Genomic DNA, 15,250 nt, shown 5'->3' with positions numbered 1-15,250 from the left:
TCTGGGTAAACTGTAACAGACCAGCACAGAAGATCCACTAATCTTTAATAACCACATTGTTTTGCCAGTTCGACACAGGAAACTCCTTGGCGGTACGGGCCGGACGGATGTGGGCCAATTTAGAGACTAATGGGGCAGAGCACCACAGACGGGCCCTTAAAGTGACATCTCTGTCACTTGGCTAATCCAGCACGGCCACTGTGGGCAGTGCTCTGATGCAATCAGCATTCCACCCGGAGCTCTGCGGAATCTGGGTGGAAATTCCAACTGAGCAAATGGCAGTGCGTCGAGCTTTTCAGGACAGCAGTACAGACATCGTTGGGGGACGGGGGGGCCTGAGGAATGGGGAGTAGGAGCAAGGGTGGGGGTTTCAGGGCACTGTTGCTTTATAACTATATCCTAGCAACTCGGTGAGCATGATACTGTCTGGCAGTTGCTCGCAGGGATTGGTTGGTTGGGTGCCTCTAGCCCCTCCCCTTCACTTATGAGCGATAGGGGAAAAAATAAGTAAAATCAAAACATCCTTCACTCCTTACTCACTCCTGTGCACACTTGAGCCACATGCACTTTATTCTCTAGGGTTTTTTTTAAACGTCCTTTTGTCATTTTATGTTTTCTTTTTTTTTTTTTATCTATTTATTGATCAGATATCGCAGAACAATCTTGATACATGTGCTTTTGCCACTTGCTGATAGCTTGGAAGAGCTGAGAGAAGAGAACAGCAGTCTTGCACCATGACTTCTCCCTATGCAGCCGTGCAGTACTGTCCCGAGCACGCCTTTCAACGGTAAGGAAAGCCTGGAGTGTGACCCATGTGTGTAATTCTACCACTTCAAATTCATTTTAACTGGCAATTCAAGTTACCGCCATTATTCAGCGTTCAACTCGACCCGCCCACTGGCTTCATTCACTCTGCACACTGGAGGTTTTTGGGGTTAATGGTCATCCAGACAGTGGAGAAGTGTCTGAGCAACAAATCCCTTCCTTTCCGCGTTCCACAGTCCAAAAGGCAGAGACGGGACTTTTCTGGAGGTGAAGACCGGAAACAGCATATTCTGCCTCCTGATATTTGTAGTTTTGGTGTGCCTATGACAATGACAGCATGCTGCACCACACGACAGACCCTCGAGACCCTCTCCGCCGCCTGGCTCATTTCCATTTCCGCCACACTGTACATTTAGATGTGCAGATCTCTTTATAGACCTGTATTTATAGAGTGGTGTGCCTCATCCCTACCATTTCCACCAGACCCGCCTGGGTCGTTTTGGTGCCACGAGCATGCTGCGATCTGGTTAACAGACTGTACAAGGCGCTACCAAACACATTAACAGGCATTGCTTTACACTGTACCATACTTACAAAACCATTGGGCCTTGTTCTAGATGCGGTTGAATGAAGTTGAACAGATAAGCCCCATAACCTGTTTGTTCTCAACACTTTTCTGAGTAAATGGGATGATGCTACACTAACCAGAGTTATCTGACACCCAATCTGTGCCCCAAGGCAAAAGCAGGCAGATCAAACGGATGGACCTAAAACCACAATTATAGCAGTCAAACGCATAGGATTTTTACCAGAACAAAATTTCAAATGGTTTATTTTCACAAACCATATGCTTTTTTGGACATTTACGTACATTTAAGTACAACAGAACTAGCACACTTTCTATTGCTGACAAAAGCACATTTAGGTTGTGTGGCTTGAAGGTGGGCAGCCTGCAGCGGTTGTTGTTTCAGTCAGTAATACATCTGACATGAAAAAGGCTTACCTTCTCAATGAAGGAAAAACGAGAACGAGCAGACAGAGGAGAAAGCTCGGCAAATTTGCTCAGTGAATTTATTACCCTTTTGAACCCACTAGAAGTCAAGGGCTGGAAGACCACAGTTGCCGCTGAAGGCAGGGTAATGCATATTCCAACTTCACATATTAACAATGTCATATGATAACAGATTCATAATTGTTTCTTCATAAAACCTTCTTAAAATATTTCACCAATAAATTCAGTGCATCGCTCCTTTCTACAAAGGAATTTCATTTCTAGAAGCTTTGTGACTAAATATTCTGCAGCTTAACATACACAATATAGATTACGCACAAATATTCATTTTGACAGTGTTATTATTCCAAATTCTGTGCCTAAAGGGTAGTTGGTTCAGTATTAATTCATTTATTTCTTTGGCCAAAGGTGGTGCTTGGTGGAAGATTAAAGAAAAGCAAAAACAGGCACCACAAATTATAAAGACGTAAATAAAAATATGCATATCGAGTAATTGCGCTGGCGCATGAACGTAAAGCAGAGAAAATCGTGTTTTGTGTGTGTGTGTGTGTGTCTGGTAAAGGTGGGGTGGGGGGGGAGCCCTCCTTTGTTGAGCATTCATTTCCCTCCTCCGGCGGGAGACAGGCGGGTGGGGTGGGGAGGACAGGACCCAGCCCTTTGAACGCTCCCAGGCTTTTGATTAATGAAGACACTGGAGAAGGCTCCTCCGTCTGCCCCCGTCGGCCGGGGCTGTTTGTTTTGATTGCGTTTTCATCGGTGGATATGCCCAACCTGCCGGGAGACAATGGCCAATCCCTGTTTAGCAGTGACCTCCGACCCACTCCCGTCTGCGATGGGGGCCAGGTCTGTCTTTAAGTGGACATTGAACAGCCTTTCCCTCAGGCTGACAAAATAACTCTTCAAGTAACCAAACACCTACCAACGGCAGCGGTACCAGGGCTCACCACCAACCACAAGAACCCACCCCCTCCAAAAACAACACTGGAAGTTCCAAACTCACCTGAAAATGAGGAATTACAAAGGCAAGGTTGGCGTTCCAGCAAACTGGTCAGGAGGTGCCAGAAGACAGGTGCCAGAACCCCCCACCAAAAAAAGGCATATAGAAGAATTGCAAGTACATGGTTTCATAAAAAATGCTTTTCACCTTCATGAAACTGACACCAGTCTGTCTCAGCTTCACATGTCTTACTATTCTTTTCTTGGACCCTGCACATCCACTATCGAGAATGAGACCAGACCACAAACACACACCTGCACCCCGACATTCATCTCCTCACTTGTAAATCACAGCTTTGGCTCTGCTCATTTAAAAAAAAAAGCCAAGATGCATCTCGCTGTGACTTTTTATTGGGAGGTGATGTCCTCCTCTGGGGATACTGGGTTGCCTGGTTCGGACCCCACAACCTCCTCCCATCCACCCATCCAACCCAGTTTCCTGCCGGACCCTCCATGCTTGGCTGGTGACCTCATTAGATGAGACTGTCAGACTGCCCCTCCGGTCTCTGGCAGTGCATTTGCGGCATGTCCACTGATGGCTGACCTGCAATAGCACACACTCAGCACCTGCTAGGAGCCTATATTGGTTTGGGCACATTGCATTTCCAGTTGGTAGGTGGGCAAATAAAGTTGCTGAAGTTTTTTCTTGTAAGCTACACCCAAAGGAAACCAGACAATGCAACAATTAAAAAAAACATTGAATTACAATTGCTGATTATTGTAATTTCTAGAAGAGTTACCAAACAGCATTATGGATGGACAAAAATGTCATTATGAAGCCCTAAACATGATAAAGCCTTGCAAGACGTAATATAATTGGTGTAACACTGTGTATAACTTCTCTTTTAAATTCCCATGACCTGTGTCAATTATCAAATGCTTTATTCTGATGGTCAATACGAAAGGTGTCATATCCAGGCCACATGGGACTGGAATATATGCAAAAAAAACATGATCATAACATAATTTTGGTGATTTTAAAATACTGCAGTATTTTATTTTGCACAAACCAATGACAAGACTGAACATATTTTTTTTTCAAAATGAAAATGTCATTATCGCTCCAAATGTCCTTCCTCTATAGTGAAATCTTCCCCTAAAGCTGTGTACTTCACCTTGACAGTTTTTGTCATAAGAATTTTTTTTTCCCTTTTGAAAAAATATGGTAGCCTAGCCTTTCGAGCGCCTCTGTCTCTATCCTCCAGCTCTAGTGCATGTATTTGCTCACTTACACAAAGGTCCCAGAACTATGCGAGACTGCCGTGTTAAATACGGATGGATTTAGATTATTATCTTTTGTATACAATGGGAAGTGGGAATGCAGAGGGATGGGATTCGGGACTGAGTGACAATTGACTTGCAGGGGTTGGCATTCGCATTTCACCCACTGTGCCAAATGACAATATATATGGGGCTTAAAGTACACATTAGGGTTGAAAGACGCTATTCTCCCATATGACAGGCTTGGCTGCGCTCCGTTGTCCCAGTAATTTAACTCGAGCTCTCGCCTCACACCACACCTCTCGGGATGAATGCGAAAAAAAAGCAGGGGGGTGAATAGTTGGGAGAGGATTGGCCATGTTATGCCTGCTCACAAGGAAGTTCACTAACTTGACCTGTTGTTTTCTTGTTGGAGGAACATTTCACCCGACACGTCGGATTCAGTGGCTTGACTCCAGAGGTGAAATTTATCCCACGTACATCTCAGTGGTCGCCATCTCTAGTTGTCTTCCTATTTAATTCTTCTTGTACAAAACATTGTTTCCACTTTCATGACAGCAAGCCATGCTGGTTTTAATGAGATTTTTGGAATGTATAAATAAATACATGTTCTACTGTTGGTTATAACTTATATATTATGAAGCTGCCAAAACACCAGGGAAGCCACCAGCGTAACTAAAAACGAAATCTCAAGAATTTCAAGTTTGCAGACCGCAATTGGCGGCAACCTATAGCTCACACACAGGCATATTACGGTTGGAACAAGAAGTTGTCAAGTAATTAAAATGCCATCAGGTGACTTCAGTGGAAAAATGTATTTCAGTTCCGTCTGTGATTTAGTTTTTTTCAGCGTATAGACAAAATTCTAAATTCAGTGTATAGACAAATTGTTGTAATTATTCTAAGCAAAAGTAATTTGGTTTTATAGAAACCTGTTTAAGAATGTTCATATTAAACATTTAAACATTTAAAATAGTAATAATAATAATAATAAATAATAATAAAATAGCAAGAAAATACACTATACATTTCAGAATGCATACTGTTCTCAATAAACTAAATAATAATAAAATGTCCTTATATCTTTTTTTTCGGCATTGTACATAGTGCTGATATATTTAGCAGTGGGCAAATATAGGGCGTTGTCTTTGTGGAAAGGAAGAATTAAATTTTATGATGTTTACACATGTGTCCGGTGCTAAAAGAATTCACAGCGGGATCAGTACATCTGCTCAGATTCTTTGCTAACTAGCTCACTAGCGGGTTCTCTTTCCATGAGGTGTTCAGTTGAGGTCTAGCCCAGGCTACCGGGTGTCAGGGCTCCTGCTCAGGTTCAGCAGATATGGCCGGTGGGGTGGGGTTGGGGGTGGGGGGTATTAATATCTCTCCCACACAGAATGTAGGGGAATTCCGCCCCTACGCCACCGTGCCAGGCTGACATTACGGCCACCCCTCCACACGCTCCCCTCGTCGGAGCCGGGAGGAGCCGCGCAGCACAGTGCGATCGTGTAGATGCTGGGGGGATTTCCGCTGCCGCCGTGCTCAGACAACCACGTGCGCCACTTCAGCAGGAACAATGGGGGAGCACAGATAGAGCCGGTGTATGGTTTCACGAAATGCAAGTTAAAAGCATCCCAGAAGAACCATATTTTGTGCACATCACACTTGCTGACACAATGCAGTGGTGAAATCAGTTGTTCGTTGTTTTTCTTTTGCCATTACAGGATTATTCAATACAAGCAGAATAGTTATGATCAGCAGTGTCACTAGAATCTATGGGCCCTATGACAGAATGTTGTATTGGGCTCCACCCACAACTAAAAAATCCCCAATAACCTAGAGAACCCCTAGATTTATCCTAACACCCACCCATGTACTAATGCCAATCCAAAGTGCTGATTATATAACAGTATATTTGATTTGGTTGGTATCAAGCACTGTGTCATGATGTTGTTAGGAAGCTCTCGGTCATTTCTAGCAAGGTAGTAGTGGGACGTTGCATGAGCAGAGGTTCAAAGGATCCAGTAAGCGACACTGACAGGCTTAGAGGAAAAAATGTAATGAAACAAATTAAATTAATTCATGATTATCAAAAAAGACATGTGGAACAAAATTAGGGATTTTTTTTTTATCTGAACCATTGCAGTATGTAATATAACCACAATGATTCAGTTTGGATTTCTGTTATTGCCAAAGGCAACACAATCTTTTATCAAAAAAAACAAGTAGTTAACTAGTCCCTAAATCACTGTTTAATAAGAAAATCCAGATGGACATGCTTGTAGAAACCACTGCACCTGTTTGGTTCATTTGCGCTTTATTTCACCAGGAGATTGAGGGACCCACCATCATCCTGTCTCTCCTGGGCTGAGAGCTCCCTACTGGCCGCCATGTCTCAGAGCCAGTCCTCGCAGGCGACTGACATCCTGAGCCAGGATGTCGTCAACCATCTCCTGGAAATTCTGGACCAGTAAGTTCGGATCAGCGGAGAGGAAATCACATGTCTATGTTCATCCCCAGAGCGGGGGATTCACTGTTGATCAGATCAAAATTAAATAACTGCCCACCATGTCTGATCTAGTGCATAGATGGCCTATTGGAAGAAAAATACTGCAGAGGAATATCATTTTCCCTTTTTGTGTGAAAAGGGTTCATTGTTACTACCATTCTGGACTGCAGGTCTGCCTTCCATTCAGTTCAACCCATTGAGTTCAACATCTCTGAGACTCCAGCCAATGGGTCTGCGAGCAGCACCATTCAAATCAGCATGGACTGCATCACCATGCGTGGGCCTGAGGATCCCTTCACAGTGAGTTTACGGACAAACCACCATCTGAAATGCACCAGTGCAGTCAGATAATAAATTATGGACCCTGGACTCCCCTCCCCCCATTGTATGGACAAATAGTTTTGTCTTAAAGTTAGCCTGAGATCCTTTAAGTTAAGATCTGTATGTTGTGAGGTGGGGCCTACATGAATCTGATTGTTCCAACACGGCCCACGGATGCTCACTCGGCACCCACCTCTTGATTGTATCACCCCTTGCACAATGTTCATGTGTCACATCCAGGCAGGAACTGCAGGCATCCACTGTTTCACAACTTAGGAGAAGGTTGCTGCCATACAGAGCAGTTAGAAAACCAATCCATCTGAAAAGCCTTAAAAGTATGCGAAGATTTGGCAAAAATACGCATCAAATTATGAAACCTAAAATCCAAGTAAGATGAGCGAGATTTGCATACCTGAAAGGACTTTCAGATGTTCAGCATACACATTTCTATGTTTGTATATGTTGTTTTTTTGGTTTTTTTTATAAAGCATAAAAAGATGCATTGGTGGATTTGTTTGTGGCCATTTGTGTGAAGTGTTTACTGATTTGAATCAGTTTGGTTTTGGGGGTTTTAGCGGTAAATCCCTGGTTAGCCCATTGAGGATGACATCTGGAGGCCTTTGTGTCTGTCTTGGGGAATCCCTGCATAACCAGGTCAATGGAGGTCTAACTCTAGAACACTGATGTGGGGGCGACACTACGAGAACCTGTTAAACTCTGATTTGGATTAGAGGTAATGTGAGCGGGAAACACTTGGACTAATTTACTCATGCTGTTTGAGGAAGGAGAGACGTTGCTTCTGAGCTGCATCCCCGATGTCTTCCTGGGCAGCGTGAGTTCTTTTATTTTTTTCTTCGACATAGACCAGGTGATGGTGCATCATCACTGTTACAGTATAGCCCCGCTGACACAGATTGAATTCTCTGGAAAATCGTCCTTCGACACCCTCTGAGTTGTACAAAACAGCTTCCAGCTTGTCAGATAACGGCTGAATGGATTTGCAGTCTGCAGTTTCGCACTTCGTTTTGACATTTATTACAGATTTTCTCCAAGGAATCTTTAAGGGCTACACACCAACATTGTATAAACAATCTCATAAACCTCAAATATTGCGTTCAATTTCACGCCACTCCTTTTATAAAAACACAAACGCCTCAGATTGCGTTCTTAGTGACAGAAATAATTAAACACCAGCAAAACGTGTAGAGAGCGTAGACAGTACCAGCCGGTTCTTGTTGTACATCTGCTTATGTAAATTTAGCCCCACACGTTGAAAATAGTGCCTATGGAGTAACTTTTACAACTTTTGTCAGCATAAATGAAAATATGAATTAAGTACATGAGTATATTCTATAAATGCTTATTTAGATGAGATAAATATTAGAAAACTGGAACAATGTCCATCAACGAGCTACAGTTGAGATGCATGGCAGGCAGCAGTGGAACGTCTGACATTTCAGGCTCTGCCCTATAGCCAAGTTTTAGTTTTAAGTGCTGGGGCTGCTCCGAGAGGAATGGACTGGAATCTTCCACTCCCTGTGGAGGAATGCAGTTGTCCAGCAGTAAAAAAAAAGGGGGGGGGGACAGGAAAGAAGGAAGGCTGTGAGTAACTGCTCCACACTGTCCTCAGGGGACCCTGTTTCTCTTGATCTGGTGATTAATGCCCTCCACCAGTGCACACACACACACACACACACACACATTTCCATATATGCTGTAAAATATATACACACACACCACCCACTTTCACGCACACACACACACAGCCACACCTCTCATTCTCCAGGGGCGTGGTAGTTATATACCTTTCTCCTGTGCCAACCGTGAGGTTTGAAGGGTCAGGGCACTCCGCCAGCATTAAGAGACGGAATAACCATAACAAACCAGCGAGCATGCCATGGTGTAGAGGCCTGGCTTGGGGGCATGGCCCTCCTAACACACCCCTTCCCTTCATAAGCCCTGGCACCACCCCTGATTGCCGGAGAATGTGAGTGTGCAAGCTCTTTGTTGCGCCACAGGGGCTGGTTTGCAGTGTGTTGCAGTGCAGGAACGTTTTAGCACCTTATTTTCTTTTTTTTTTCTGGAAAGGTATTTTTCTTCCTCCTTTTACTTCATCATCTTCATTGTTTTTGTTTTTCATAGCTTCAGGGTAGCTATTTGGTGCAGCACCTGACACAAAACTGAGAGGTCTGGGCCTTCTCTCCCTCCCCTCCCTTTCGTCTGTCACTACACCTCTCCACCTTGAAGATGGGAGGGAGGGGACCGAAGTTGTTGGGAGAAGCCGAAGGAGTCAGATAACATTAAGGAATGCACCAGAAAAAGCAGTAGTACAAAGGTTATAGCCCACTACCCTAAACAGCTGATGTCAGAGCCTGATAAAAGGAGCCCTGTAGCAGACGCGCTCTCGGCTGGTTCAAACCGGTGTCTGTCAGGAGGAGGAGTATGCTCAGGGTGGCTGTTAGGGTATAAAAAGACATCCAAGCTTGTCCCGATTGTCCACCATTGTCCTCAATCATCTCAGCTGCACCTCTCAAAGCCTGTGGCAAACGCTTGACGGCCACATCAGCAAAAGCTGTGCACAATGTCTAGATTAAGAAAGTGAGTGCATTATCTTACTCAATACACATTCCGTGTTTGTTTAAGTCCTTAGCTAAAAGAATACTGGTTGAGCAGGTGACGGCGACCTAGGCGCAGGAGATGATTGTGCATTGACGTTGAATGGCTTGTTAAAGATTACTTTTATCGGTTGAGTCAGCACAGGGTGATTATGGGCAATTAAGCCATTTTAAGCATATACCTTGCTCTTTCGTTTCACACCCCTAAATACTTTAGTACTCAGTGCGCATAAAAAAAATAAATAAATCCGTGCAGGAGCCAAAGGACAGAGAGAAACCAGCCCCACCTCTTCGCCTGCAGCAAATTCAAGCAGCACCACCAGCAAAGGCAGAGGTGCTCCAAAATGCAAGAAGCAAAGACTTCATCCCGCTTCTCCCCTTTCCACTCTGTCCAACAACCACACTAAAAGAGATCTGAACAGTTGTGTTGAATAGAACACAATTTATTCTGATCACCAGAATGCTTCGCCTTTTGCAATTTTAACTTTTTCACCCCATTTTCCTCACGGGGCTGTCGCATGCACGACCATCCTTCACATTGCACATTGCAGCTATTGCACATCTGTTTGAGCTGAAACGTTGTGGCTTGCAGGTGTGTGTGTGTAACAGGGTTTGGTGGGTTGGGCAGTTGCCTTTTGATTTCCCTGCTGCACATCGCTTGGTGTATGTGGGAAATGGCCTCTAGCATGGATGGGAAATATGCTTCTTCAGATAACTGTCGAATCACTGTGTGCCAGGATCTGAACGACAATGCACTTTTGAACTGCAGGGGAATGACTGAACGAAGTCTGATTCAGTGTATAAGCCAAAACAGAAGATCATAAAAAAATATATTGAAAAATATTTAAAGAATAAATACAATAAATGCATAATATCCACTATTTTTTTCCTTTTTATGGAGATAAATAAGTGTGAAGTAATCAGCAATCTTTAAGAAACTGGCTCAAATTTTTAATAAAATTAGTTACTTCATTTGTTATAATGTGAATAGACCAAACAAACCTACAGCTTAGTTTAAAAGAGCAAACTAATATATTGAGATAAAACACATTAAACAAATTGCAGCTGCTGTATACTTTTTTCAGTATATATATGTATATTGTGTGCCATTAATATATAAGCACACTATAGATATAGAATTTAGAATAGAATTTATAGAATTTGATTATATTTGCTTACTAAATATTTCAAATATAAATATATGGTAAAATACGCTATGTGGTTTAATTTTGAAGCACTTTATTTAATCACATTCACAGCATTTGTTATTTACTTTATGGTTAACAGAATACAATAAGCAGCTCACGGCTCCAACTGAAGTCCATAAAAGGGGGAATACAGGATGAAGTGGCCTCAGTGGCAATTATGTAGTAAAGCAGCTCCTCGTGCGTCCAGCACAGATGTTGACTTTTTTAAAGTTCAGCTTTGGCTTTTGAGAATCTACAGCTGTTTCTTCTGCAACAAGCAGGCAGTGTAATTAGCTTGCTTCAGTCATATTAACGTTAATAGACTCCTGAAAGAATTTTTTTATTTGACATATTATGCTTATCACATGACATTTTACATATATAAATGTATAATTTTTCACTCTGTTATTTACATTAGCCTGCATAGCCGTTTTAGTAATTGTAGCACCACCTTTTCTGTCGCCTTTATCTGTAGCAGCTACACCTGCAACTTGCCCTGCAGCCTGGCTCTGGCATCATCAAAGAGCTAAATCCTTTCATGAGCTCATGCACCTTCATCCCATTAATTGTTGAGAAGGTGTGGTTAAACTAATCAGTTCTGCCTGATTTAGGTTGCATTATTTCCTGTATGTCCCATCTCCCTCTCTTGCTCAATCTGTCTATTGCTGAAAGCAGAGTTCTGGATAGAAGCAGTCAAATCCATTGTGAGGTCATCTTCTCCTCTCAAGTGACATGACACAGCTGACTTTGGTGGCTTTGGTGGCCACTATCAGAGAAAGGTGGTGGCTGAAAAGTACCTGGTTGCCGACGGAAACACTCAGCATTTGGTGCAGGTGTCGTTGACACATGATATGTCACTAAGCTCCAAGGACTTAAGCCTGCAGGCCATGAAAATGGCTTCCGCGCATGGGAGACACAAGCTTTGTCAAAACCGTCATTGCGCCACTTTCCTAATGTGCTTTGATTCGGGGTATATTTTGGGGAGGGTGTTCTGCCACACTATAAAACACTGGTGACACAGACTAAGACCTTTTCTCAGAAATGCACTACAGAAGAGACGGCCCTTTTTTTTTTTTATGCCAATGCATTTTGTTGTAAAATATCGTCTGGTGTTCCATGAGAAATGGTATTGTCACCATTACGTCACTAATGAACTGACTGTAGTGCTACAAAGGTGGCTTGTGTCCAGAGAAAAGGGGAACACATGCTGCCGGATGCTGAATATCACACACTCTATGGTCTGCAACAGTTCTCCACTTAAATTACTGCCCAGTAGCCAGTATGGCAGCAGGACAGGTCTTGATTGATTCAGAAGCCCCTGTTTAATTGTGCCTGCCAGATCAGGTCCTTTGTCCTGCAGAAAATAACTGATTAGTGCAGCAGCCCCTCCCTGAACTGGCCACAACCCCTGACCAGTGCTGTAATTTGGGTTTACTGGGTGGGTCAGGTCAAGGGATCTATGCCTTTGTCTTCTTATGGCCGGTGTCAACGAACACAGAGTAAGGTGGGCTGTCGGCAACAGCTTTACTGCAGAACAAGATCGTCACACGTGCAGCCTGTTTCTAACATTTTAAAAGACAACCAAGATATACACTTTTTCTAAAAGTGCATTGAATAATTTCTGGGAATATCTGAAATGTCTGAAATGAAATAGTTTGTAACTAGCCAAATTCTTCAGATGTAGACATCTCACGTAGACAGCAAGGCTACTATAACGCCTCCCTGCTGAGAACATAACAATGAACGCTCTAACTACCATTCAGTAGCACCGCCAGTGTTGTTTCAGCATAATTAGAAGTTTGTTTGGCTACCCTAATGGTCCTTTTCAAAAGCAGGCTTGGGTGTGAAAGAGCGCTTGCTAGCTTCCTTGAACCGGGCTGGTCCTCTCCTCCAGCCAGGTAGACCTCCATACTGGCCTCAAGTCACACAAATCACGCAGTCCGCAGCTTTGTGGTCTCCACCAATCCAGCCCTCAGGCTAAGGGTTTTCTCTTCTGGAGACAAGGGGTAATAGGGTTTACTCCCCCGACACCAAGACATGTGTCCCCACCCAAAGTGACTAGTCACGGTGTGTGTGATCTATTCAGCCACCTGTACATCAAATGAAATTCTAGGTGTTGGGGTGTCTGTGTGTCTGGTTCTCCGGAACTCTTTACACTTCAACCTGCGCACGACCTATGGCCGTGGGTGCATTTTAAAGTAGGAATCAGTTTTTGTAGCATATCGTAAAAATACATTTTCTTTGCTCTTATCCTGTCATATATCCTGTTAATTTCACTTCATACACTAATATAAATGAATATTAAACTAACTAAAACCTATAAACAGTAAATATCAACAAGTGCAGTGCATGCACTAGGGGTAATTAATGATAATATTAATAATAACAATAAAGTGAGGCTTTCTTGTCTCTGATTCTTGTCCATTGCTTTGTCCTCTTGGCAGAATAAATGCAAAATAAACAAAGGAGACTAGGTCTCCCTATCTGTACCCTCATTCATTCAGACAGATCTACACCAGTCATCTCTGATGGGTACGAGCAGTCTGCCGCTGGCCCTTTGTTTCATGGAGAGTCTAATGAGGTTGGTGTTGTGAGGCTTGTTGAGATGACAGCAACAGGGTGGGTTGATTCGTATGCAAATAACTGGGAGAGAGGACTGATGCGTTCCCAGTACTTTCTGTCTTTTTTTTTAAACACAACAGGCCTGGAACTTTGTTACTTTGTGTTTTTCATAGGGCAAGCTCACTTGATTTCACTATTATATTATAATCAAATGTCAATTTAAGCTATTGTTTTTTTGGGGGGGTCAAACGTTTTGACAGTCAAACGTTTTCAATGAGTCTAAGGAGGAGGTAGACTTGACTGTATGTTCAAGCATGTTTAGGTTTTCCAATGTTTAAATATTATTTAATTTGACACTTTGTGCAATGCATTCAATTAATAAAATATATATGTGTATGGACATAAGCATCACTGAGAAGGGTAATTGTTAGAAAACATTTCAGAGGAACCCGTGGCCACCACATCTAGTAATTACTACATTTTTCAGAAAAAAATAGCCAAGCCTCTTTTTTCCTGTCTCTGAAGGAAGCTATAGGCAGCAACTCTCCTTCCCAAAAAATGGGTGTGTCCAGGTGTGACAGGTAGCTTCTTGGCCCTCCCTTCCCTTTCCCTAGTATAAATGGATTCCCTTGGAATTCCTATAGAGAACTTAAGCTTCCAATAGCCCCCTTCCTGTTCTTTCGCATCCCTTAGCCCACACCACTCTTGTGGAGTTCAGAAGAGAGGAAAGAAACAGGTGAAAGAACCCTGGAGCCGGTGGAGCAAAGCGAAGCAACCCTGCTCAACATCAGCGCCAACATGTTGTACCTGGAGACGAACGCTCCAACTCCGTACAGTGAGGTAAGAGCCACCAGGCAGACCACCTGTCCAGTGGATGCTCACCATTTACATCATTGCACTTATTGTTGGAGGACACCATGGAGCAAGATGGAAGAAGGGCTTCAACTGTCTCAACTGGTCTCTAAAAAAAAAAAAAAAAAAAAAGCGTAAAGATTTCCCTTAAAACAAATTGCGCTCGCCACCATGCCGTATTTGGCAAATACAGGTAAACAGAGGTGAATTCGCTTTTATTTCAGTCACACCCATGTGCCGTGTGTTGGAGGCATTGTTGGGCTTTTAGTCTGTTTTTCGAATCGCTGCTGTTGAATGTGTTTGCCGAAGCTGTGAGACCGGGGGAATGTAAACACCATCCCACTGCATTTTTTCCACCCTCTTTGTTGTTTTTGGTGGTTTCTGGAGTTAAACGTTAGCGACCGTCACTGTCCATCACTTTCTGGTCGTTTGAATTTATTTATTGCAAGTTTTTTTTTTTTAGTTTAGGTTCGCACGTTGTCCAGGATTGGGAACAATCTGGAACGTCCTTGGTAGTTCTTTAATGCTGTTTTCCCGCCGATTGATTTTTTTTTTTTTTCTTATGTCTGATCCCAGACTGTACTGAGTCAATGTGAAGGTGTAGCCTAATAACTACTCCTGACTTAGAGTTACAAAAGCAGCTGTACACAAGCACACAACCTAATCCTCACTCCTCATAACACTCACAAGAACAAATCCGCTGACCTTCTTTAACATATAAAATCATTAAAATAACTTTTAAATAACATTATAATATATTTTGTCATGGCAAATATATTATAATGGAGGGGGAAAAAAACATATTTCAATGTTTAAAAAAAGACACTTAAAGTTTTGTTAGCAAAAGCTATGTAGGAGGAAAAAATTGAAACCAAAATTTTGTTGTTGACACCCGGGAAAATTATAGGTGTGGTTCTGGCATAAGTCTCAGCAGCTGAAAATGACCATTAAAAGGTTGACAAAAATCAGGGACTTTTTGGAGAGGACTGAAGATAGACATATGCAAATGATAAGCAGGCCATTGTGAAAAATGCAAGCTACTTCTTTCATTTTCAGAAATGTTGAGTACTTTTTGGGGGGAGCGAATTTGCTTGTGATGAACGGTCTTGCTTTTTCTCAAGCGGACTTATTTCGCTGTACTTTTGCTGCTGTTCTGCAGGCGGCTGCCCTGAACTGAAATTGTGGCGCTATGAGGGGACTGTTGGTATTA

General features: G+C 42.9%; 1 protein-coding gene across 8 annotated transcripts in view; it reads left to right on the top strand.

Moving 5' to 3' along the window:
* Positions 1-634: 634 nt before the first annotated feature.
* The window catches only part of tp63 (tumor protein p63), a 33,577-nt gene continuing 18,961 nt past the window's right edge, over positions 635-15,250 (top strand). For 4 of the 8 annotated variants that reach the window (XM_029000293.1, XM_029000296.1, XM_029000294.1 and 1 more), the window contains exons 1-3: positions 635-787; positions 6,324-6,464; positions 6,674-6,803. In XM_029000293.1, the coding sequence (XP_028856126.1) occupies positions 735-787; positions 6,324-6,464; positions 6,674-6,803 (324 nt within the window). In that variant the 5' untranslated portion in view covers positions 635-734. Of the gene's footprint in view, positions 788-6,323; positions 6,465-6,673; positions 6,804-13,841; positions 14,029-15,250 lie in introns of those variants that run through there. The other 4 variants (XM_029000300.1, XM_029000298.1, XM_029000299.1 and 1 more) reach the window with 1 other exon arrangement.

This window comes from Denticeps clupeoides, chromosome 13 (genome assembly GCF_900700375.1).
Source record: "Denticeps clupeoides chromosome 13, fDenClu1.1, whole genome shotgun sequence".
Taxonomy (NCBI): domain Eukaryota; kingdom Metazoa; phylum Chordata; class Actinopteri; order Clupeiformes; family Denticipitidae; genus Denticeps; species Denticeps clupeoides.
Note: the sequence above shows the minus strand (reverse complement) of the source record. Positions and strands in the feature narration are given on the sequence as shown.